Source organism: Galendromus occidentalis, unplaced genomic scaffold (assembly GCF_000255335.2).
Source record: "Galendromus occidentalis unplaced genomic scaffold, Mocc_1.1 scf7180000076006, whole genome shotgun sequence".
Lineage (NCBI taxonomy): Eukaryota > Metazoa > Arthropoda > Arachnida > Mesostigmata > Phytoseiidae > Galendromus > Galendromus occidentalis.
The window spans coordinates 65912-92362 of NW_003803996.1; the positions used below are offsets into that span (position 1 = coordinate 65912).

The following is a 26451-nucleotide window of genomic DNA, read 5'->3' on the forward strand; positions in this document are numbered from 1 at the left end:
TATCAGTTCTCACCGATGTCGCACTTGGAACCGCCCAGAGGTTGGAGAGCCCGGCTCCTCCGACGGAGATCCCGAGTTCGAGTCTTGGCCTGAACTTTCCCTCACACGGAGTGCGGCGGCATCGGAATGGATTGAGAGATTCATCGCTCGATTTGGGAATCTCGACGCGGAACATCGACACAGTTCCCTATCCCGACGGAATATGCGAGTTCTATTCCCGAAGCTGAGTTCCGCCCGATTGTTTGCATAGTGCTGGCAGTGCTGGAATGAGGCACCGCGGAGGCGAACCCGAGCAAAGCAGTCGGATCCCTGTAATCGACCGCGCTAGTGAGCCCGCGCGACTCGAGGATTGAGAAGATTCACCGTTCACTTCGAGAGGCACGGAGCCATATCGTATGGTTCGGCAAGTCCGGAGCGAGTCGGATCAACTGCTGGGCTGGCCAACGGACGGAGAAGCGGGAAAATAGTGCTGCACCTTACCATCCTGGCTCAAATCCGCCCGACCGCTGTCATAATATATTATTGCGCAGCTTCAAAGCGAGCATCGAGTAGATGACTCCGCGATTCAAACTCGATCAAACGTGACGGTGAGGGATAATCTTGGCCGCGTCGCTTGGGCCACCGATCCGTAGGTATGTCCGAATTTTGATCTTCGATGTGGTTGCCGCCGGCTCGAATTCTCTACTCCCGCTGCTGGGTAAATCAGTCTGGTTCTGCGGCAGATCCGCCGAACGTGAAACGGACTAAAAACCGCGCAGTCAGAAACGATTCCGCGGAAGATCCTGTCTCATTCATATCCCGATTCGAGCAACTACTCATCCTCAAATAGATTTTGTCCCCAGAAGTAGCACGCAATCTGTGAGAGGGCGTGACAGAAAGAGGAACTCGAGTCGTCTAGCAGCTAGTCGGTTCAGCTCGATGGTAGCGAGCCTGCCTAGACGTCAGCGACGTCCATGGCGCCAACAAGAGGAGAAACAGCAGCAGCTTGGCTATTCTGCGCCATTGTAATTATGCAGAGTGTCGTTACGTTACTCATATAGTCGTCGACTGACAAATTGATTAACACTTATTCCACGCTAATTGCGTTGAATGCAAACCACAGAAACAACAATCACCGCTCGGCGAGTGCAAGCGCACGAAGAGTGGGCAGTTCGGACGATCCGTTCGCTCTCGGCATAAGCAGACCCAATTACTGTGAACATCGTACTGCTAGGGAAAAACGAATGCATTTCGGATCTCCATCCCGTCGCTTCAGATTTCATCGACGCATACGACACGAATTGGTAGGTGAGTTTCAGCTTCGGAGCTGCGTGAATGTTCTGCGAGACCGGGAGCGTTCCAGACAACACACCAAGTTTTCGGACTAGTTCTGGGGATTTCTCTACGAGGGAGAACGAGATTCGTGGGGACCTAATTGGCGTACGTACCAGTTGATGAAAGTAGACTTCCCGGAGGAGTGGTTCCCAATAATGAGAATGTTGATTTTTCGCTCAGGCACCATGGGCTCCGGAGCACCCAGTTCCCGCGAAATCGCACACAGACCTGCAGAGGGGGGGGAGGCGTCATTAGAATGGCTATTTCTGGGAAAATATGTTTCAAGCTCTAATCGAAGCAGAGAGACGTCGGATGCGGATCGGAAGGCTCTGAACTTCCTGCGGGAATTTCCCGCCCGGGCGAGTGAATACTCTTGTCGCTGGAAAGTTTCGAAAGCCCTCAAAGGCGAGGAATCATCTTCAGTAGTACTTGAACGAGATCTTTAGAGGCTTTGCGGAAGCCATACGGAATCGCTCAATTCTTCTGAAGCTAATGAGGTGAGAACATTCGTCGGGAGCGAGAGAGACAGCGAGCTGGGGGTGATAGAGAGCAAATTGACCGAGAGACAGGCCGAATTCGCAGCCGCCGCGCGCCGTTCCGCCGTGCCAGCTCACCGTGGTGTCGTTCGGTTCCGAAGTTTTGATTTATGAATTTCCGATTAGCGGAGCTATAGGCTCGCTCAGGCGATCCCTGCGTCGACCCTGCACAAATATTACCCCGTGCAGTCCTCAAATATCTCTCTGTCGGACTTTCTCGGAATCGAGGCTCAAATTCGAATTGTACGGAACCGACAAGTTTATTTCATTAATTTTATCTCGCGACACTTCGGAAGCCGTACCTCGGCTACAAAATTCCTTTGCCTCCTGCGGTCCGAACCTCAGGCCCCTCCTGTGCGACTGCGATCGCGTTCCCTCTTTATTCGGCCGAGAGCAGGAGAGAAACGCGGCGTTTCACCCAAAGTTTCTGTCGGACAGCGGATGCAGCGAGCTCGTCCGATCACGTCCCCGAGAGGCCAAAGGGTTTCGAGTTTGTACATCGGTCATCCGCGCAGGTCCATCGATGATTCGGCGCAGAACGATATTTCACGCTTGGGAGCATTTGGGGGACACGTAATTTTTGAGTTGAATCTAAACCTGACGATTTCGCTCAAATAGAGTTTCATCCGGTTATATTGACAAAAGTACGAAGTTCTCATGGGCGAGACCTGCGCTAAGGTGAATTCAGCCGCTGAACTAATGGAGTCTCGAGGTCGGAAACAATCATCATCGTCGACATCACCATCAGCGCTATCATCGAACCGAATTTATTATTCCAACGACATCGTTTTCGCGGGTGCGGAGAGGCCTCCAGAGAGCTTGGCCGGCAGATGAGTGGCCCCAGGAGGCGAACACTCAGTGCTTGATATTTTAATAGATATAACGACTTCTATTGGCGTGGATGATTGCTCCCTTGGCGAGGGCTGACCGCGCTCCCCGCAGATCGTATTCAAATATCGGCAGCGTTGAGAGAAGCAGGGAACTCACGAGGGGCCGAGAGAAGAGAGACCTTCCGGATCATCCGATTCCATTCCCTCGTGTTATACGAAGCAAGCACAGAGCGTCGCGCAAATATAGTTTATGACCTTTTCCTCGGTGTTACTCCTCTGCTCTCCGCCCTCCGCTCTACCACTAAAGCACCCCACGGAAAGTATGCACATGGGGAGAAAGTAAAGACTGCTCTAATATTCACAGCGATGCATTTTTAAAGGTCGAGTTTTTACGAATCAAATCCTGCTCGAGCAAATGAATGAGGGAAGGACGAGCGTGCGGGCGGGCGGGCGTTCCGGTCGGTGGGCCAGCCAGGCAAAGAAAAGTGGCGGCAATGGCAAACGGTAGAGGAACAGAAGGAGAGCCGAGTGAGGAAGATCAATTATGCCAGGAGTTACACCTCCTGAATTTCGTTGTTGCTGCTGCTCTCGCTGGCGCCCTCCATGAAACGTTTACTGCGGGGAAATCATCAAGTTTTCTTTTCAGACATCAACAGGATTAGGATCTCCGCTCTAATGACTTTCTGAGCTTGACCCTCCGCGCTCTCCCCCTTTTGCTTTCCCTGGGCTGCCGCCCTCGCCGTCTCGCTCATTCTTATCGTGCTGCTCACGGTCGTCAGTCTTCAGGTCCCTCTTTCTCTGAAGCTTTTTTCCTCGACCGCGCCTGACCGTCGTCTTGAGCTCCATCGCCGGCGCAAAAACGTTCTCCTGAATCTCGGGACGAGAATAATGATGGAAGCACGTATAGCGTATCCGCTAAGACGTGTGCGAACACGTCTCCCGCGCGACTCCCAAGCCTAGAGAATGTTGGGAGCTTCGGGGCGGCGAGCGAGTTATTTCGACGCACGTATGTTTCGTATGCATTCGTACACCACGAACTAGATGCGGGCTCGAACACCGCAGGAACACAGCCTTTCGGGAAAGTGGAGCGCAACTCTCGTCAGAATCAGAGCGCCCAGATCGAGATAAGAGCTCAACGTTCATTGTAAGCTGATGAACAGGCTCATCCAAATTGAGGAGTCAGAACAATAGAAGAGAGCAGTTTATGATGCGAGACCTCACAATCACACAGTGCGTTTGAATGGAGAGTTTGCCTGTTCCAAAGCTCCTCGGGTGTTCAAATAGCATCTTTGAATGGATAGCCGTGAGTAATGTATCAGGTTAGGGTTTCCGCCGTGTTCGAGCTCCAACATAATTCGTTCAAACTAATACCCATGAGACGTGTTCCCAACGAAGGCCTTCGTTGACACGCTCCCGTAGAGTGGGGAACTGCACGTAGCTCGCAGCGACCGCAAAATAAGGCGGATTCTCTCGCCGGAGCGATGCTGCAGGGGCTTGCGGTTCATCAGAACAAGGCGAAAAATATGGCAGCGCAACATGTAGGGAATGTCGATGGGGTGAATGGTCAAAACTCTTCACAGATATTTCCAGCTATGAAAGGAGCTTGAGGGTCTGTCGAAGTCGGCATCCGGGGTTCGGATGAATGCGTTCCGTCGATGGATCTTCATGTGGTCTTTTTTTTTAATTTCACAGTCTCGATAGAGCTTATTTTCCGTCGTTCAGATGAGAAGCTCGGATCGAGCTCCAGGAGCAGGTAAGGAGAATGGAAAACGAGGACCCTTCAGCGAGAAGGAGAAGCGACCCATGTTGCATAATTCAGCGCCGTTCCGTCGTTCCCCTCGCTCTCAGCTGTGTCTTTTAAGACTTCGCTTTTTCCCCGCAAACTTTCTGCACCCGTCCTCCCACCTTCCACCGGTCGTCGTCGTCGTTGTTGTTGTTGTTAATTGTGTAGATCAAGCTCTCGGCACTCGTTCTTGCCCGGCGCCGCTTTCGTTCACTTGGAGCCCCTCTCTGTATTGTGCTGCGACGCGATGGTTTTTGTTCTCCCTCGTCGCGTTTTTGAATTCGCCCCGCGGGCTTTCAAGCTCGGGATTCAAGCCTCGCAGAGCGATATGTATTCCCCGATTCCGTGAGCCTCCAAATGTTCCCTTCCAAAAGGGTTGAGCTTAAGAAAGCGCTCAACCATCAATTGCAATAATTTCCCTCAGCAATGATTGAGTTCATGCCGATCACTCATCATACCTTTATTGAGATTATTGAACGTTAGGCCTCGAGCAACTTCAAGAATCGAATTTCCATCTAATGATCCTTACGAATATTCTTCTCAGATATCTGATCTTGACCCGACAGGGTCTTCAATCGGGATCTCCGATCAATATGAAATAATTTCGGGACAGGAGATCAAGTTTCGCGACAGAAAGTATGTCCCGGCTCTGGTGTGGATCCGGGGGGAATCTCCTATCTCATGGGAAGAGTCTAGTCGTCGCGAGACATTGCAGGGGGATAGCCGCCGGTCGAACGAGCGGGGTTATTCTCAAAATCTCTGACTACCCAAGATTCACTGTCCGCTCGGTCAGTTTGTTTGTGAGTCGCCCGAGTGTGACCGATTTCACCGCGAGCGATTAAATCGTCTGGATTCCAGCGAGCAATCAAGGAGCACTGGATTCCGCAGGGCGCCGTCAGTGATTGCGAACACCGGAAGCCTGCTCTCCGGAGTCACGGCGAAGGGAACACGCCCCTGTAGACGGGAAAGTAACACTGATCGAATGACGAAACGCCTTTTCCCATCGAGTCCATGTTGACGCTTCGCACAGCTTTGACTCGTACCGCGTTCGCATCGCCTGGCTGAGACTCTCCAGTCAAGTCATCCAGCTCGATGGTGGCTCATTTTCGTTCCTCCTCGCCTTCCGGAGAATATCCGAGGCCTCAGTCCGATGAATAGTGGAAACGAAGCCCAGCACTCGATCGGGGCTCTCTTTCTCCTCCCACACTCGCATGGGGCTTTCGGACAGATACAATAGAACCACAAGGAGGAGCGACATCGGAGCGAAGAGGGTCGGCACGACAGGACGATCATTAGAAAGCAATGCTGAACAAAAATCGACAAAGTTCCGTGTTCTCCAGACTTCATTTATTACTTCGGGGAACACAAGAGGACCCGCTTCGCTCGTGAGTCTGCTGGCCTTAGCTACGGAAGCCGGGGAACGTCACAAAAGAAAAACAATTTTTTAAGCAAACTTTTCACACGGCTCCGTTCGGGGTAGGGTTCGAAGCGCTCCGTGAATGAGCTTGCACTGGGACAATAGCTGTTCATTAAAGAAGTGCCTGGGTTCGAGGAGGAATCCCGGAATTTCGGTACCCTTGTCGAAGTCGAATGAGGGTAGACATTTCATTAGAGGGAAAGATTTCGATGCGTTAAGCCAACCCATGGACTCTCTGCCTGAGGAACACTGAACAGACTCGAAAACCTCCACGGATAACAAGCTCTGACCTGCCAGACAGAGAAAGAGACAGGCACACAAATCATAATTAGCGCTCGATCAGAAATTGAGCAGTGCTTTCGAAGACCTCCCACAAACCCCGATGCGAGACCATCGGCGCAGGTAAAGACTGCGCTCCGCTTACTTATTGTTCTTTGCTCAACGTCTTCCGCCCGCGGAGTCTTGTCCATTGGCGATGACCGTGTCTGCTTGATCTCAACGGCGCGGCACTGCCGGCAGTGGTCACGAGGATCACCAAAAATATTGGAGCGGATGGGAGACACGCTTCATGAGCTACGATGGAGAAATTTTCCGTCGGACTGACCAATTTTTCATTAAATCCGGGAGGACGTTCTCCCGAGTAATGGGAGCCCCTGGTCTCTCCCGGCTCCCGGGTTCCCGTTGCCACGACCAGGTTCGGTCCATCCGGGTGTGGATTTCGGCGGCACTAAGATAATTATTGACCTCGAGATTCCGCCATGAGGGAGCGAGATCTGACTTCGTGCCCCGATCGTTATCATGGAGAAGTTTTCTAAAACAAGGGCCCGGGGCTGCTCCGCCATAATCGACGCTTGTCGCTGCCAGATACACCCGAGCTCGCTCACGAGGACAAGGATAAGGCAGACACTGTTTGTCTCGTCCTGGCTTGCATTGTCTGTCGGGCTCTGTTGTAGTTTGGATTTTGCTGTGTTTAGCTCGTGTGCAGGTGGTGTCCTGACATCAGCATACGACGACGGCCCTTTTGCTGAAGCAAGTGTTGGAAGCAGAGATTCGTTCTCTGGCTCGCACGGCCCGCTTGTTCGGTCGTTGTTCGTCGTTGATGTTCTCCCTTGTTAAGCATTCCTTGTAGATTATTCGCTGCGCTAAAGGTCTGCCCATTAGGAGGGGGTCCGGAGGTGCTTATCTGAAAAGCGGCAGCAGCGGCGGCGCCCCTTCTTGTTTGCACGGTGTGACACGCAACGGAAACACACACAAACACGCGTGGAAACTAACGGGAAGACAAGCAGAGTCTCTCAGAAAACTCGTATACAACACATTCGTACACAAGACCATCATATCGTGCCGCTAGGTCGGGTGCGCTCCAGAGTCGCTCCGACTTTTCCCTCCACTTTGGTCAATTCGTCGCCTAGCGAGCTCTACGAGATAGATTGCGATGGCCTCGCTTGATGTTCTGTCCACGAGTCCATTCTCGAATGACTCGATGTTACCGATTCGACGCATGAATGGTCGATCATCTGTGCCGGGGTACCGTTCTACACGGAAAGGATGGCTAACGGCTAATTTCTGACGGTCAACTCCGATAGAGGATGAGAATCTCCATCAAAACACTGTGTTCAGTGAAGTCCGCTGAATCGGATCCTTCGCTCATACAATGGATCCGGAGTCCATATTCATTGAGGTTCAGTGTCTCAGACCTCTCTTAATCGGGTCCCGCGCTCAATTTAACCGAAAGAACCGATGCTCATGCAGTCCGAATCCGCGGAGTTGACTGTAAGAAAACGGAACCTGATGGATGGAACGGTTCGTTGCAAAATCATCATCCGTCGGCTCCATCTTCGGAGATGGGTCGCGGCACCTTTCGTCCCAAATGGCAGAACAAGTCGAAGCGGTAGTGGTCGAGCACTCGATAGAATGCCGAGGTCTGCACTTCGAAGAACATCAAACGTTGACAGATCCCTCGAGGTCGTCATCTTCGACAATTGGCTGGCGGAGCTCTTCTCCACGAATTTGAAAAATTCGCAACGACATGGCTCCCTTTGTCGAGTTTCGCAGAAATTTTCAAGAGCCCCCGAATGGCGCTCCGAACAAGTTCCGCTCGGAACGATCTGTCTCTCGACTCTCGACCTGTCGTTATTCGGAACGTTCGCGACGCAAATGACTCGCAACAAATATGGATCACAGCTTTGGGAATACGCTCGGAGAGCACATGCATTGAACAGAGGAAGTGCGTCTTTTCGGATTCTCGTTTCTGCACATGGCTCGAGTCGTGTTCGAAGACTGCGATGTTCATTCGCTATGTTCAGCCCTGAAGTCCCGCTTTGTTCCCAATCGTCGGCCATTAGCACCGCGACTCGTCGATTTCCGAGGCGTCCGAACTGAGCTGAGTGCAACCGACCGACGCGAAGGTCGCGCTGTACAACTAGCAGGAACAGAGACAACTCGACCAGGAGACGGCCCCATTTCACAGGAGGCCGGAATGGCCAGCGAGACCCATTGGTCCGCCTCGGCAAAGGTCCCCAGGTGGGTTCATATAAAAACTCCATGAGCCTGCTGGCCCTCGAGGATGCTCGCTCGCCTGGCCGGCCGGCTAGCAGGCCGGAGGACCGGGCGACCTGCCCGCCGCCTGCTTGCTGTCTGTGTACGTGAGTGTGAGTGCGCAAGACAGATAATATTTCGCCTTCCTGCTTGCCTTTCCGCCTCCTCCTGCTACACAGTAAAAGTCAGTAGGGTCTCCAACTAAAAGCAATAAGGTTTCAATACTGCCGAGGAGCCTCGACTGAGCCGCGACCGGAGGCCCCGTCCGACCAACGCTGAAGGCGACCACTTATGTCCAAGTATTATTACCAGCCTTCTAGCAATCTCTGCCCATATTAGGGACACTACGATTGCTCTTGTCTTTATGCCCCCCGTATAGAAGAGACAATAGAACTCATGAAACCCACACCCAGCCATAAACTAACCGGAAGGACAGAAATCAGACTTCGGAGGTCTTTCGTGGTTTCTCGTCCCGGCAGTCTTCGCACTGAATGAGCTCCAGAGATGTCCCATCGCGCGGAGTGGAGTCGGGATTCGACTCCGACGGTGATATCCCACGTTTCTGGGTTTCGGAAGAGTCATCGATGATTGTCGCTGCGTACAACCTCCGAGGGGATCCGACCCTGCTCCGGAATCTAATCCTCGGAACCCGAATTTCTCGAGCTCAGAATCGACCGTCGCGATGGAAGCGCTCCGCTGAGGTAATAGGGCGGCATCGAGAAAGTTTGATGGAGCCCTTCGCGATGACCATTTCTGAAATGGTCTATCCCCGGTCGGAGCGGCACTATTCTCTGTGGCCTGTCGACAGCATTGCCGGAGCTCTCATGATTGGCCCGGAGCGAGCTATTTCAGCATCAGATTAGTAGACCAAGCTTAATTACAATCACCGCATCGGAGTCGTTCCGAAATCGAGGCCCTCGAGGGAGCGTTTCATTGAGACCCATAATCACTTCGAATGCATCCGATTGGGTCTCGGCCATGTGTTTCTTCCCACCAGGATTCCAAGGGCCGTTATCGGCTTATTTGGCCTATTCGTAATCGATAATCTCGCGTCGAAGAATAGTCAGACGCTGTGACCAGAAAAGCTTCGAGAATTCCGGGAGACGACCCGCGCTATAGTGGCCGTGGAATTACCGAAGCGAGCCACCGCGACCAGGTTGAAAGTCGGACGTCTTACAGAGATTATTATTGACGCATGCAATATGGTAGTCGAAGCTAGAATCTCCGCTATTTTTTTTCTGCTCAAAAAGGAAGAAAAAAGAAAAATAAGCAGGATACCGATGTCGGTCAAAGCTCATTGTCGGAAGCTCAGCATTGTGTTGCAAGCACAAAGACCAAATGTAGGACGGAGCCCAGAAGAAATTTCGGGGAGCGATTCTTCTGCTCAAGAATCATCGAAACGTAACGAAATATCTCGGAATAGAGAGATTCAGCTCGCTGGCGTTTTGAGAAGTATCATGGAAGAGCCGTCTGAGCCATTTGAACTTCGAGCGTTTTGATTCCAGATTCGCATGAGCGATCCCAGAGGGCGTGCAACAGGAAATTGAGGGGTGGAACTTTGCACCCATATTTCATCTAGTAGGTAATTGAGGACGCCGCCTCGGCTCAAATATCCATAGGTATCTGGCTAGGTATCGGTGGTGATGTATTTTCCAATCCAGAGACGAAGGATACCCGGATTCAGTCGAGCAATCGAAGTGAGACAAACAAGCGAAAGACAGTGAAACAGCTCCGATGAAACACAAGAACCGTTAACAGCCAACGAGAGAAGCCAATCAATTTTTGCTCCGTTCGAAGCCAACCTCTGCTGTTATCAAAGCGCGTCTGTTGGCTGCTGATAACAATGGCGGACCGGCCACTCCGCCAGCGGGCAGAGCGGGCGGGCTAGCTCGCTGATTCGCGTTGTGGTATTTTAGTTTCGGGTTCCGCCTACCCGCTGCCTGTCCGAAGGAACCGCTAGAAAACGAGCCAGAGAGTGCCGCCGACGACCGGCTAACGGTCCCTCGGTCGTCTAAGATTTTCCGGTCGTGCTGGCGGTACAGCATCCGCTGTAGATTCGAGAGCGACACATCGCTGATACAGAGCCGAGGTGAATGCCGAACAACAAACTCCCAATAAAGCCTTGAAATCTTATCGTGGTAACCTTTGAGTTCTGCTCCGCGCTCGTACCCAGAAGGATGACGACGCCGACGCCCAGCCTGAGTGAACATAGAGATCGACGCGGTCTCCGTTTTGGAATTTGATTTCACAAGCGAAGAAACTCCCACAGCAGCAGAGGATTTCATCGACATTTCTCAACTCAAACTATTCCACCCTCCACAAGGGGAATGAGTTTACGCGGAACCATCCGAGCAAAGCAAATGGCCGAAACATAATTCAAGAAGTTTATGAGAATCGATGGGACAGTACGAGGAGGGGAATTCGAGCTCGATCCTCTTGACCCAGATCAATGAGTGAGGACCTCCACGGGTCGTGGTTGATGGTCTCACTGAGAGCGCGGCTCGATATGCATCGGAAATTAGCATATGTAACAAAGAGGGCCAACAACTATATTGCGCAGCCTAGTTCCGTAACGTGCGGGCTGGTGTTTGTATTCACCAAGGCAACTATCGGAGTCGATGTGCTCCATCAGTGGAGACTTCTGCACCATTCGACCCCAACATCTGACTGAGTGAGCCGTTCTCAAAACACTCGAAGAGGAGGCCGATCAGCCTGTCGAATATCCGAGATGATATGCATCCCGGAGGAGATGCGAGAGAGGATGAAGAAGTCTCTTGGAATTCTCTCGCGACGCGACATCCGAAATGGTGGGATACAGTAGGCCGGAGCATTGAAATAACAGAAAGGCGGGAGCGAGTAATTTCACCGGAGCAAAAACGAATTCAGACTGATTGAACCTGCACGACGCTTCGCTTCACGTCCTCCACAAACGAGTCGTCGTCGCCACCGCCAGCTGATAATACGCTCGACAGCCTACGTTACGCCTGGCGCCAGAGAGTAGCAAGCAGAGCAGAACGCCCTTCTTCGTGCAGCGTAGGACGACGAACGCCGTACACGTAGTGGTATAATGACCAGTGGTGGGCAACGTTTCTACGCATAAACTAGTGCTGGATCATACGACGACGAATCATATTAATATTCAATCTAGGCTCCGGAAAACGCTTCACTAGAGCTTTGCGTGGCTTGACGTGGTCCCGCCGAGCAGCACTTAGTAGCCCGGACGGCAGCCGCGTGGCTTGACGTTTCCTGGCAGCATAGTGCGCTCAAGGCCCAGATATTCCGTCTGTGGGTTTGTGCAACGCGACCTGCATGCGAATGGGTCATCCGTTGTTCATTTCCTCAGCCAGCTTGGGGCCGCGACATATACCAATATGATAATGATGGAGATGGGAATAATATTAGCAATAGAGAAAGTAGGAGATGAACTTTCATATGGCACAAGCTGGGAGCCTGGGATACATAGGAGCGAAAAAGAGAAGCAAGAGATACTCACCGTTTTCCGGATCACGATACATCTTCTGCGTTTTATAGACCACCTGCTCTTCGAAGGTCATGTTTCGACAATTTTTTTCATCTTCCTTGTCGAAAAACGAGGAAGATGTCTCTTTTTTCGCCCGATCATCCCCGCTAGTGTTGGCAGCTCGCGCGACGAGCTTGATGCTCTGTGAGGAAAATGAAGAAACTTGAGAAAATGAACTTTCTGACTTTGAGGGTTGCTCCACCGAGCCGCGGCAGGAGCGAAAACTGGGCCACAGGAACACGATCTGCTCGATTTTCTGCGGCTCTGGAATGACTTCCCCCGATACGACAAGAGGTCGAACACCGCGGAGAAGGTGCGGAGCAGGGAATCGCGGCGACGATAGGCTCAACATCGAAAGCAGTAGATTCCCTCAGGTTTGGGTAGCTCGCTCAGAGGCTTTAATTGATTTTCGAACGGATTTCTTGCGACCCAATAATATAGCTAGTGCGGCGTTTCACTGCAGTCATCAACGGCTGCGGCAGCTGCCTTGGTTGTCGGCGCCTACGACAGGTCTGAACATCGAAGACTATTAATTTGGTGAAAGGCCCGGCTGTACGCGTCCTACGAGCCTGCGCGTGCCTGTTTGCTAGCCAACCGACCCCCACCTCGGCCGCTGATACGACCAACCACCCTGAACGCGTTGGAATGCGGACGTTTTTCCTGACCTTTTTCCCTGCCTCCGCGTGCCTGCATGCGCGATCCCCTTGCTTCCCAAACTCATCGCCGGCCCACACGGTCGTAGGCTTGCTCGAAAGCAGCTATTCGCCGAGTCGGCAGAACACAACGAATATTCCAGCAGTCTGTCTCGGGGTTTGTGACCCCGGGCGATCCTTTGGGTGATCTGAGAATCAGGTCTCATGGCAGCGATCATCACTAACATCAGTCAGACTTTCACACATTACCAGCACATCAAACTGTGGTTCGGATCTCGTCCTGGAAGACTCGATTCTCGGATTCCCGATGAGCGGGTCTATGGGAGCACAGCGTTGCAATGATTCAATCCTGCTTCGAGCGAGGCCCCTAACGACGAACTTTCGGTGAAGCGAGCAAAGTCATTTTCCAAGTGCCAGAGAGATTTAGAGTTCGTACTCCATCAGATTATCGTGAATTCGACTGTTCCACTGGCTCGGCTCCGGGCCTGATCGAGTGGATTCCAGTACGCGAGCGGCAAGAATGATTCAATTCAGACAGTCCGTTCCCGAGGGAAGGATAAGTCGAAGCAGAATACGCAGCGATGGGACCGGCCCAAACAATGCGGGAATAAACCTCCGAGGGAACGGAACCCTCGTTTCCCTTCACGCTGCCAGCTGGCGTCGCAATACTCGGTGCGGTGAGAGTTTATCGATATAGAACCTGTGTGCGGTAAATTAATTTGGCAGGCTGCATTAGGCTGTTCTCCCTGCCTGCGTCGGCCGTTTCGTCGACATCGGTAGCGAGAATCGACGACGTCTGATGTTCTGAAGGACGCAGAGGGTATTCATCTTCTTGCCGTAGAGCCAGTGTGAAACGTCACCGGTCGTACGACGACACTCATCGGAACTTGTAGTCAAGAGAACCGGGTACAATAAGTGGATTAGAGACGGTGGGACGGTTGCCGTCAAGAAAAAAACGAGGATATCCGATTGATCGTGCTAGTCGTGCATCCGCAATCAAACAGACTCGGAGCGATTGCTCCGAGTAGTACCTACACACTACTGCTTCTCCCGCTCCCCCTCCCCCGGACTCGAGCACCGAGGCTGCTCCCATGGAATTGAGTTGGACTCGAACGTAACTTCGGTAGAACTTTGAGAGGAAAGGAAGCGTCGGCACGTCAGCGGAGGTTCATAAAATCAACTCCGGGGCAGGAAAGAACCTAATGCTGCGCAGCCGGCTTGCTCGCTTGTAGCAATCGGGAACACTCAGTCAAAGCGTAAATCATGACCGAGGAGCAGGGAGGACGACCGAACAGCGAGCCTCCCGCCCGCTCGTCGGTCGACCTGGACCGTCGAGCTAAGATTAAACTGGATCCGCAGAGAATCGTAGATCGCTACCTCGATTCGTTCAGTCTAGGCGACTGCGTCCAGGGAATCGGGCACCATTTGAATTCGGAACCTCGACAGCTGAGGAGTCCACGATCATCGAAGGGACAAAAAAACCGCAGGATACACGAATCCTCATGTCGACGAGTCAATGAGATCGAGTTCGCGCCGAACGCTACTCGGAAACTCGGAGACCACCATGGGAGCGGAGCTGCACGGAGAACTAATAATAGAGAACCTACGAAAGCACTCCGTTGTGGATTTCCTCGGAGCAATATATTTCACTTCGCGGCTGACTCGGTGAGTAATTGGAGGGCGATACTCTGAGGCTAATGATTCGCATGCGATCGCTGGAGTCTTCTTCTGGAGTACCTGCCCCGCCGTATCAATCACTGCGTTTTGTGGCTCGAGAGCACTGCGACCGTTTTTTTTTACTCGGATGCGGAACGCTGCACGCAATGCCTCGCGGCAAATCGCCGAATCCTTGATCGCAGCACTCGTGGAATGAGAGCTCGACATTGAGAAAAGCAAATAAGTTTTGGATGGAGAGAAGTCCGGGCGAGAAAAACTCTCGAATTTCGAGGCTAACCCCACATCATCCATTCGGGCTTGGCAGCATGAAAAGTAATCCATCAAAGCAGCACCTCCGGGGTCGCTTTAAACCCTCGCGAAAAGTTGGATATCTGCAACTTTTCGCCTTTGATTGCTGCTGCGGATATGTGTCGCACCGAACGAGGCATCCGGACAAGCTTCTTGGACAGAATATCCCGAGAACTCGCTCCCTGCCTCTTTGCGAGGCACAACATGTCCCCCTGAGATGACGACGGTCGCGACACCGAATGGGATCATGGTTTTGTGGCGAAGACGAAGGTTCTGGCTCGCTCAGACGAACGGGAGAAACGTCGAGGATACGAATCCGCAAGAGACAGCACATGTCAAATGGGAGTCGATCGTTATATCTTTGATACGTTTCACTTCGCGACAAACATTCTGACTCTGTCGGGATCAAAGCAGACTATGTACTTCGTACGTCATCTACGGAGTCAAAACTCAATGCTGATCGCGGTTGTACCACAGGGGATTCTATGGGTTTTTCTCCCTCACCAATATCTTGACTGGGATCCCTTCCCCCTCCCCCCGAATCGGCCGAGCAATACGATCTCTTTTGCTCAAACATGTCAAACATGTCCGGGCACGCCGCTCCGGATCTTCCCAGTCCTAGGCCAGCGAAGGCCATTTCTGGACCGCTGTCGCCCCATTAATGAAGTTGTAACAAGTCGTAGCAAGCGAGCAATTGATTCGCGCGAGATCTGAAACGGCTCAGATGGGGGACCCTTCACGAAACTCTGGCTCAATCTCCAACCGGGATCGCTCGTTCGATAATTGGATGAATCGGATGGTCGATAGTGCCGATAGTTTACCGAAAGCTCTCTCTCGCCAAAGGAGTAAAAACTTCAACCAATGAATGAATGAGATCGCGGGCCGTATCATCGGTCGCTGCGCGATCTGTGCCGACGAACAAGACGGATAGAAACGAAATGCGGCCTACTTCGTCGAAACCGAACACAGCAGCGGCACAACCTTACCATCCGAAGTGTTGTGGCCGACCAGACCGACTATCAATAGCTGAGCAGAGTAGCAGATCGAGCGGGGATTTTTTGTTCGCTCACTAAGCGGAGCATCTTACCGACTATAGTTTGCGGGCCAGTGGTGGCAGTTCCCTATTCATGGATAGCTTCTATCCGAAATTCGGTATAGACGAGCTCTGAACTGAACAAATTCGCTTCTTTCTGCGGCAAGAAGTCTGGTTTTTATTTCGGCCCCAGAAAGAGAACACGGGGGACAGGAGATAATGCCATTCCAACGGAAGACTTCTGGGAGCATCTGCATCGCTGCTGGGTGCACGCTCTTCTCATTCCAGATATCGTTCCCCCAGAGAGTTTAATGACCGCGTAAGGAATCTCCGATCAGTCCATTTTGGGAAAAGTCTTGTTTTGGTTCGCGGAAACAATTTGACGAAACGACGAAGAATCTTCTCCGATCGCTGCTGTACCAGCCACGAAAGTCACTCGTGAGATGTGAGAGAAAATGAGAGGCATCCTCCATTGCTTGAGCTCTCGTGCGACCTTCCCCCTGGCGAATGCTCCATGCGTGACGGGTCTTGGGGCGACGTCGTCGAATGATTAAGTGGTGTGCTGTGTCGCGACACAACGTCGCTGCCAGCGATTCGACCGCTAGTAGGTGCCGAAAGATTACCCTCGATTATTTATTAACTACCTACATGATTTTACTTCACGATCATGAATATCGCGTCGCTCGCTAAGTGGACCGTAGATGAATGGAGTATCACTCGGATAATCAACTCGACTCCCCACGAAACTTTTCCGAATGGGTCAAAAAATGAGCCTCCCCCTAGCTTCGCTATCCCAACTCTGCTCCACCGAGGGAGAAGGCGGTGACGGAGAGCTCCGACAATCATCCTCGCGAGGATAGACCGACAGCAACGCGGACGGCACGATTAAGAAACACCCTCCCTCTCCCAACTCTGCTCGCTCCTTGTCAAGGAAAATGGTTGGTATCGACTCGACACCTTTCACTCGAGGCCTGTAGAAAATTGGAGTGTCCAGTCTCCGATGATATCTCTACCCTTCACTCATCGTCATCACTAGAATCTACGTTCCAGGATTGGGGGAATATTTCTGACGATGAGTCCCTTCATCCGAGTCGGTCATTCAAGAGAATGGGCACTTGGCACGCTCAATGCCTCTCTCTTTTCCATGGAAGCGAAAACACAAAGCACTCCCTGTTCGATTGTTCGGAACTCATTTAATGAAGGTCTGGTGACCAAGGCGGACGATAAATTCAAGACCGTGGTCAGACAGCTGCTGAGGTCGGGCTGCCTCGAAAGGCAAACCTCATGGCCAGCCGGTGGCCGTTGTTTCGGACGGGCAGGTCCGACTATATCAACCGCGGTCTTCGCTGTAGGGAGGTCCCGTCAAGAATGATGCCTTTCGAGCGTTAACGCTTAACCTGAGGGGAATCTCTCTTCTTGATAACGAATCTAGATAAGCCAGGTTCAATTGGGAAACAGAATCCGATGATCTGCGGAATTTTCTGCGGAGGATTTCGTCAAGTAGAATTGTTGATTATGGATCCGTCTCGGGAGGCAGAGCTCCCCTAAATCTATGAAATCGAGAGTCATATTTCTCTTTGAAAGTTTCGTTCCAAGGAACCCTCCCATGTACCGGTTGGCAGGTGCTTCCACGCGCCCATCGACTGTGGAATTCAGGAAAATTCCGATAGCTCACGGGCAGAAAACTCACCTGGAGTAAGCTCGACATGGTCGGCATCCTCAAAGGGAGGATATCAGTCGAAAAAGGAAGAATTGATTGTCAAGTGTTTTCTTCTCAGCTAGATCGACGGCGGATCGCGCGGGCTTTTTACGCTCTCTTTCCTGAAGTCAGCGGTATGGAGCTGATCATCGGCACAACACAATACCGGCAGTGCCTCCAAAACGGGATCGACAGTTAGCGATTGATGATCGATCGAGTGTCCGGCGTCACGATGAACAGTTTTCGTCGAAAATTCGGGCCGAAAAGCGAAATCTTTCTCGTGGAAAAGCGCACAAACAAACCCGGCGAAAACGCAATGTTCTTCGCCCACTAAATGCCGAACAGCGGCTGGTGGCGCCCCATGGCGGTCACAATGAAGACTCTACCGGGCGGGAATGGTTGAAAGCTGAAGTGAGTCGTCCCTCGTCTCCTAAATCAACACGCGCACGACGGAAAAGTTGATAATACCCAGATGAAGAGATCCTGGGTCGGAGCTTCAATGCCGGGCCCAGCGCAGATCTCCCCGTCTAGACAAGCCATCTGCAGCCTGACCTCTTGGTCGGCGTGTACACATTGCCCCACGCGACTTATGATATAGGAGACGGCAGTCGGCCTCGGGAGCTCTTGGATTGCAGCGCCGAGGTTTACCCTACATTCCACGAGTTGGAAGGAAGAGTCGACAGTATAATATCAGTACAGTATCAGGCATAGTGTGGGCTTCCCCCGATCGTGAATTCCCGTCTATGGTGAACTCGATTGCGGATCGAATCAGTTTGTCTGTCTCACCGGAGTTTCAGTTTGCGATCGGTGAGCTCATGATTTATGTAACCGCCCGGCAGAACTGGCCGAATACGTTGTGCAGGTCGGGTTTCGCAAGCGAGGCAGCGATGCATCTCGCTTCTGGAGTCCGATCTCTCCATAATACTTTTCTCTGCATAATATGTACTTTGCACCGACACCCTCCCGGGTCAATGGAACATGCATGTCCGCTGATCTCTTCCGAGCCGCTCCGAATCCTCCTCAGACCCATGCACACAAGAGGCTGTGGGGCGTTTATGCAATACTTCGCATATTATCGAAGATCTGCTCCATGATCGGTGAGTTCCGGACGAAGTCTGCATCGTAGTGCTACCAGGGTTCTTCCGAAACATTGTATCGCTTTAGTCCGAGGTCATTCTTCAGAATGGGATCTGGCGCACGCGGCAATATCCTGGTCCACAATACTCGACAAGTGTTCCGTGGTGGGACTGCTGAATCGCATGTCTTGCGAAGACGCGGGATGCTGGGAGGCGCAGGTAGCGCCGTTCCGCCGCGTTTATGGCAAAGAAGTCAGAATGAGTCTCTGTGAGCGTACTCGCGCATCAAGGCTATGTTGCATAGCAAGATACATAAACATGTGAGAATCCTCTGGGATAAATCCATTTCGAGAGCTTCTTACAGGGCAAAGAGAGAGGATCGGCAAGTTCAACGTCTGACGATATTCACAATCTGAACCTCAGATCGCACACTAGAATCCCTGCAGGAAGATTTGTGGCTGTCCGAGGAGTTCATGGAGAGGTTAACGATCTTCCACAGGAGTGCGATAGAGATTTCGATTCCTCGCGCTTTCCGCTCCACCCATCGGCGGGTAATAGGTCGGAAATTATGGGTAGCTTCATCTTCTTCTGCGATTCGGCCGTATCGAATACAGATGGGATGCCGACGCAGACTCGTATGTTCTGCAGGTCGCCGTCCCCAAAAAAAACGGGAATTCCATAGTAGCCATGAAGCGAGCGGCATCCTCGTGGAGAGAGGAACCCAATCAGCGTCATCCGAAAGCTCCAAGGAATGATGGTGCCCGTTGAGCCCTCGCTAGATGCTTACGGCGGACGGAATTCCGAGGCACCATGATAGTCGGGAAGCCCAGCATGAGCACGTTTTCGCGTAATCTATAATGATGAGGGGCGATCCTTGTTGGCGATGGTCGCTGCTATCCCATCTATCACTTTTCCCCGACGAGGGGAGTCTGGAGAATTCTGTTCATTTCCATCCTCGTAGAATATATGTTCATATTTCCGGGAATCCATCGCATCCGGACGACGCTGGACAGTACAAGACAGCGCTGGCGCATCCTGGACTCCTGGAGATTTCTGGCTGTCAAGGGATGGACAATCTTCTTCCAGACGAGATCAGAGCGCGGCGATCATCTGGAGCTGATGCTGATGATCATATGCATCGTGCTGGAGGGAGGCGGATGAGACGTAGTTTTAAAAATGAGATTTTTTTATTATCGACGAGGTATTCGGATATATGCTCGGGATTTTCAAGCAGAAGGGACACTCCAGCCCACAGCTCACAGTGAGATCAATATCGACCCGACCTTCGATCCTCAAATGTTAAGTTGCTCAAGCTAGCAAGAAAAGTGAGAATCTCCCTCGGACACCGTGAACATTCTTGTTGGAGAGCGGGCATCGTCTGGAGCCGAAAGTCCGGTTTCATTGTCCGAGAGACTGAAAGAGAGAGGTAAGGTTCTCTATAGACTATTCCGCATGATGAATCCCGCGGTGATGGCACTCTGAAGGAACTTCACTCCATCTGTTTCTAAGCGAATGGGAAAAGTAAAAGGGCAGCCTCTACCAAACGAGCAGTCTCTATCAGAAGCGCAGGGTTAAGAAGCCCGAAAAACGGTAGAGCGTGCTCTTGAATTAGAATATTTATTTGAGATATCCAATGACGCGGAGCCACAATACAGAGTCAGAATCTACAAGCTATACACCGATACGAGTCCTGAACATTCCTAGTCACATTCACAGACGGAACAGGAGGGGCACCAAGATTTCTACGCTTGACGCAGTTCGCGTCTCCCAATTCATCGTTGAGGTTGCTGACGGGATCTTTCGCAGCTGACAGAGGACGTTTCTCCCCCAATTTCTGATGGGGTTGTTGATCCGAATTCGGCATGGCAAAGGATGCCACATTGCGATTCATTTCTTGCTCTGCAAAAGTCATTGAGCTCTCCGAGAGATGAATCCGGTGCGCCGAAGGATCAGATCGAAGAACCGAGAGCTCCACGCTATGTATAATCGTTCGCCAGACCAGCCCCGACGAATTCCTTGACAACGATTCAGCTCCACGGTGTACCCTCCCTCGCAGATGTCAGCTTGCGTCACTTACTCTCTAATGGGTAGAATGAGCGCTCCCGGCGAGTCCATTCTCAATGGAACCTGGATCTATGGGGATTCTAAACGCGTGTCTGCTGTTTGCATCTACAAAACGGAACCTCACAAAATATCCGCTGGGGGCTCTCCCCCGACTACGAGACTTGCTCCGGACCGGCCTGAGATCCGCATCAGGCAGAGAGCATCGAAGAGTGAAAAGCTCGCAACTTCCTCGAATCTTTCGCACCGGGAGAGAAATGCTGCTATTTTCGAGCGGAAAATCGAAGCTTTCGTCGCGCCGGTAACATCGTCTGGCTCGCTCCCGAGTTGTTGTGATTCTAGCTTGCCCTCTCCTTCGCTCAAGCGGAGAGAGAGTTACAGTGCAACGACCCTTCACGGTGTATGGATCGCGAGCAATGGTAGAGCCATCTCTTCGAATCTGTCCATTCGTCGATGTATCTTTCTTGGCTCTGCGGATGGAGGCTAAGCTAAGGAGAAAATGCTTGGGCAATCGAGCAGTGCCATTGGGCATACCAGGGAGCCAGAATTGGTCTTCATTATCACACGTCGCCGCCCAAAGTACGATGAAGAACGTTTCTCAGAAGAGAAAGGAGTGTACAGGGTGGTCATTTTTAGTCGGGACTTTTTTTCCCTCTGCTCGTCCCGGCCCTAACTTTTGAACGGCTGGATGAAACTATATGAAATAACCCACCAATCAACAGCTCTGGCCCTGACTGACACGATTCCGTCCCCAGCGGTGACAATTTCGGCCAGTATCACCTGTTGCGGGCGTTTTGGAAATGATCGGTCACTTTTTTCTCGTCGCTCCACGAAAACGCCTCTTTCTCGGCGACCGCTTGGTCGATCGGGCTCAACCTGGTTGCGTTCGACGCGGGACAACCTGGCGGAGGTATGCCATAAAAAAATTCAGGTACCATGTTCCTGGGGGAAACGCGGAAGGGGTAAACTTTGGTTTGAAAATTGGACAAATTTACCAAAATTCCGGGTTGTCGCTAAACTCAGTCGATAACTCCTCAGGGAAGCCGAATTCGAAAATTTTCATGATGGCTAAAAGTGCTCAAAAAGGGCCAATTCACCCGATCTGGGGGTCAGCGGGCTGATCGGACGACTTTTTTTTTCCTCCGAAAATCGTCATCTCGAAATTCTCCTCGTGGAACGCGGAATACCGCTCGGGAGCGCTGATGTTGTGTTCAAGCGCGCTCCAGCCTCTCAGCATGCTTCCGAGCGATGGCGCTCTCGGATTTCCAACGGTCGGAATCCGCCGGCATCAGCCATTTTGAAAAGGGAAGAGCCGCGCGAGTCCTCTGTGCATCATTTCGCTGTCGAATTCGGGATCGCTGCAATCTGTGATACGCAACTGCCACAGCCGTGATCTCAGTGAATTCATTGTGTTCTCCGGACTCTCAAGTTGATATCTGCAAGATGGCTGAAGCCGGACCAAGCAGGAACCACCGTTGGGAAGAGATGATCTCCTGGGGCGTCTTACCTTCCACCAAACTGGCGAGGACCGCGTGGCGTTTCAACTCTTCCCTCACACTCTTCCATTTTCAAAATGGCTGATGCCGGCGGATTCCGACCGTTGGAAATCCGAGAGCGCCATCGCTCGGAAGCATGCTGAGAGGCTGGAGCGCGCGCTTGAACACAACATCAGCGCTCCCAAGCGGTATTCCGCGTTCCACGAGGAGAATTTCGAGATGACGATTTTCGGAGGAAAAAAAAGTCGTCCGATCAGCCCGCTGACCCCCAGATCGGGTGAATTGGCCCTTTTTGAGTCACTTTTAGCCATCATGAAAATTTTCGAATTCGGCTTCCCTGAGGAGTTATCGACTGAGTTTAGCGACAACCCGGAATTTTGGTAAATTTGTCCAATTTTCAAACCAAAGTTTACCCCTTCCGCGTTTCCCCCAGGAACATGGTACCTGAATTTTTTTATGGCATACCTCCGCCAGGTTGTCCCGCGTCGAACGCAACCAGGTTGAGCCCGATCGACCAAGCGGTCGCCGAGAAAGAGGCGTTTTCGTGGAGCGACGAGAAAAAAGTGACCGATCATTTCCAAAACGCCCGCAACAGGTGATACTGGCCGAAATCGTCACCGCTGGGGACGGAATCGTGTCAGTCAGGGCCAGAGCTGTTGATTGGTGGGTTATTTCATATAGTTTCATCCAGCCGTTCAAAAGTTAGGGCCGGGACGAGCAGAGGGAAAAAAAGTCCCGACTAAAAATGACCACCCTGTACAAGGCACTTCCTCTGCGCGATCCCCGGGGATATCGGCCGTGGAGAAGTCTTTTAGAGATCTTCAGAAGTTGTGCTTGAGAGAAGAAAAACGCCCTCGGATGAAGTGGCGCGGCTCTATGAAGACGTCGCGAGCTCAAGCTCCGAGAATCGTCGAGGTTTTCTCTCGAGAAACTCGGACGAGAGTTGGAGGAGGGGATTGCTGAAAGGAACGCTGCTCTGCTAGGCTTAGGCCATTCAATCGAATTCCGACCGGGATCCTGGAAGATTTCACCAAGGATCATTCCATACCTAACTGCGTCCCAGTGTTCAACCCTATTCCGAAATATCACCGCGTACACATAAGGAAGCCTTCAAGCAGAGCCTTCCAATTTTCTCGGCTGCTCATGATCTAATCGACCGGCGTCATCGATGAATACAGCGCGGCTATCATTTTTGATTCCATAATTTTAGACATAGAAAGAACGCATAACGCCGGTACCGCTCACGGATCGTTTTAGTGAGAGGCTGCCGCATCAGTACCGATCGTTGGACGGGATTCCTCTTATGATCTGGGCCGAAAGCGATACCCTTTCGATACTGAAACAGCAAAGCAGGAGGACTTGAGTGCTCACGATTTCGAATCGTGCAGTGGCGGATGATTCGGTCTAAAGTAATCTGGACAGAATTTAGAGTTCCGCGAGTTCGGTCTCGGATTCATCTCTCGATTTGCAGAGGAAAGTGCTCAAGCGGATTTTTTTCCGGAAATGCAAGTAGTGAAATGTAATCGTTTCCTCCGCCGCGCTATATGTCGCTTGGAACCGTGACCATGATCTCGGGGTGAACTCTGTTTTCAGCGTATGTACGGGGACTGCCTAAGATCCATGCGTCAGGCTTAGAACAGAGGCAGGATATCAGTGGTATAGATCGATTCTTCGTTGAAAGAAGAAGGAAGAAGATGAGATCCTCGACCGAGGTTTTCGAGTGAGAAGGGATTATCGAATGAAGATAAATCGGATCTCCATAATTGGCCGAGGGATTTCGAGAACAATTCTGTAGAGGCGATGAATCATCTCTTGCTCCTGCCGCTCTTGATGATCAACGTCGTGCCGACGATATCCACCATAAGAGGATTGTACCAGATCGGTCGGGACGGCATCAATAGTACGCTGAATACAGCCATTGAACTGCCGGGAAGATTTCTGCAGGGTTACACCGAGAACATCGACCTCCCGTCGAAGGCTATCCTCGATGGCATCGGTCGAACCCTCAAGATCATTCAGAAATTCATAAACGTCATCCTTGATCTTGTGTTCACGCCTCTGAATCTACTCATCTACCCCGTGGATGCTGTTGTTGAAGGAACTCGTAAGTCAGACGGAAAATGCTCACTGTGGCTTCCCATCGACCAATCGACGATTGAGAGCTGTCTCCGGCTCGAGGCTCCGATCCGTTCTCTTCTCTCCCCTCCAAGGAGCTCACGGACATCCTCCTTCTTGATTTCAGTGAATATGATCCCGTTCGTCAGGATTATCGCTCAGCTCATGGATAGAGTTATATTCGGTTTCAATGACCATCAAGGTCATGCCGGCAAAATTCTATCGGATAGCAGCCAGCGAATCGGCCAGAAACTGAGTCAATCACGGACTATTCCGGAACCAAGAGGGATGAGCGCCACCCTGACGGTCTTCATCGGGAACTCCACAATCGAAATAAGTTAGCGTGAGAATTGACTTCGGTGTTCGAGAGATGATAGTGGGAAACAAATAGTCGGTGCAAATCCATTATTAATTACCGAATTGCTCGCAGACAATGAAATCGTCCTCTCTCTGTACAATATGTTCGTATCATCGGCCGAATCCTCAATCGCCACGCTTCCTGAAGTCATCACCCTGGCGAGAATGACCTCGTCTAAACAAAGCGTTGGTGAGCTTGGGGAATAATTTTGGGAACAGTATCGTGAAGAATCATCAGGGAACATGGAGCAAGATGCGCCGATATCAGGCTTCCGAAGTTCAAGAAAACACGTGATTTCTCCTCAGCTGAACCTAGTTTGAAGGATGCCGACCTCAACCTGAACAAGTCTCTGGTCATCATGGCGAACATCACAGATTCATTGAGTCCGCCGAATGAGAATGTGAGTCATAAGCACCCGCGCACATTTCGGACGAACTCTGGCACATAAAGCTCTCCCGAACTTCACTCGCAAGCGGCCTACCTCATTGTTTCCCAGGCATCTCATGCCGCGAAACTACTCCGAAAGGATATCCACAAAATAATGCTTAGCATGGGTTTCACGAACACCTTCGCAACTGCAAAAAATGGTTTGTCATGCTCCATGGGTATTATGCCCATCCCCCGGGATTTTGAGTCTCGACCTCCACGCTGATCGATCTAACTTGTGATCTTCCTCAGTTTCAAGAGCTATTACGAGTTCAGTTCTGCTCCTCAATGAACTGGTGCTGAGTGAAGTCGATACCGGAACCTTGAACAACTTCTACACGACTCTGATCACCGGCTTGAGTAAGCTCCGATTCTCAATGAGCATTGGAAGGGGGGGATTCTAGTATTCCGCTTCGTGTGAAATGAAAATCAACTTTCTCATTATGTGTTTTTCTCTCGCAGTCAATGCCGTTGGTTCAGTATCGCTGAAAATTTATTTTTCAAGCGAATCTTCCGCGGAAATGCAGAATTTCCTCCAGGTCGCATTGAAGCCCCTGAACCTGAATGACTCCATCGCCGAAACCTGTCGGAAGATTGATGGATGAGGCGTTCTGATTAACCTAACGTGGCCTCAGTACCACCTAGTCGTCTTCGATCTTGCTGTTTCATGGTATTCACTCGTCCTCGAACCATTCCAATAAAAGAGAGGAAATCCGAAAACTTTTGGTGCTCTCCCAAGTGTATCCTGCGTCAGCGTACCGATAGATAATAATCATATGGTATATCGTCTCCGTCTTGAGCGGGACGGGGAGGATTCTGAGAGCTCGAAGGTACATCGCGTATTCCGAAGGTCTCGCATCTGGTCGCGATGCTGAGGGATATGAGTCATATCGATTACAAAAGAATGCTCCGGAGATCTTGGCGGGACGATGTCAAAACTCTATCCGCGCCCAAGTGTCGGTTCTCTTCAGGTCTTTCCCCCTCAGCGGAAACCCCTGAGCCCGACGCGCGACGCTTGTTTTGGTCTGAATTCCCGGTTTCTCTAAGAGGACACGGTAGGACAGGCACACAGGAGCACGGTTCGAACTGGATCTATGGGAGACAGAGCCCCGATTCAGGTCAAAAGGAATGTCGGACCGTCAAAAACCGCACGCTGCATCTCATTTGGGCACGAAGTCGATGTGACTGTGCAGAATGTGCACTTGATCAGCGGAGAGCTCAAATCATTCGGCTATCCCTCCCTGGTACGAGAGCATCGCCTACCCGAGGTACCGAGCCGTGGAACGTCCCCTATGCCTTTTTGAGTCTCTCCGATTTGGATCGTCGTACTCTGAGAAATGACACACTGGAGCTAAGCTAACTGCAGCGATGTGTGTAGCTCACCGCGCGAGCCAGATCGCGAATATCGAATCCGCACGATCGTTCGGATGACGAATCTCAGATTCTGACCGGCTCCGCATTCCTTCCTGAGATGCGAAACATTCCATCGCTGCCGACCAGGTGAGAGGAAGCACCCTTCACACCGTCGGGTCATCGGATGCAATCCTGGTCCGAGCTGGGTCCGAGCGAGCTCCGGAAACCCTCTTCTCATTATCGGAACTCTCTCCGGAATTCGAACTACGAAAAAGAGCGAC

The 26451-nt window shown here is 51.6% G+C and overlaps 1 protein-coding gene across 1 annotated transcript in view; it reads right to left on the reverse strand.

Moving 5' to 3' along the window:
* The window catches only part of LOC100907919 (uncharacterized), a 56410-nt gene extending 38897 nt beyond the window's left edge, over positions 1-17513 (reverse strand). Inside the window, exons 1-3 of the mRNA XM_029113051.1 lie at positions 17277-17513; positions 11909-12077; positions 1428-1542 (exon numbers count right to left, since the gene is read on the reverse strand). Of these exons, the coding sequence (XP_028968884.1) occupies positions 1428-1542; positions 11909-12077; positions 17277-17303 (311 nt within the window). The 5' untranslated portion in view covers positions 17304-17513. The remainder of the gene's footprint in view (positions 1-1427; positions 1543-11908; positions 12078-17276) is intronic.
* Positions 17514-26451: the final 8938 nt, after the last annotated feature.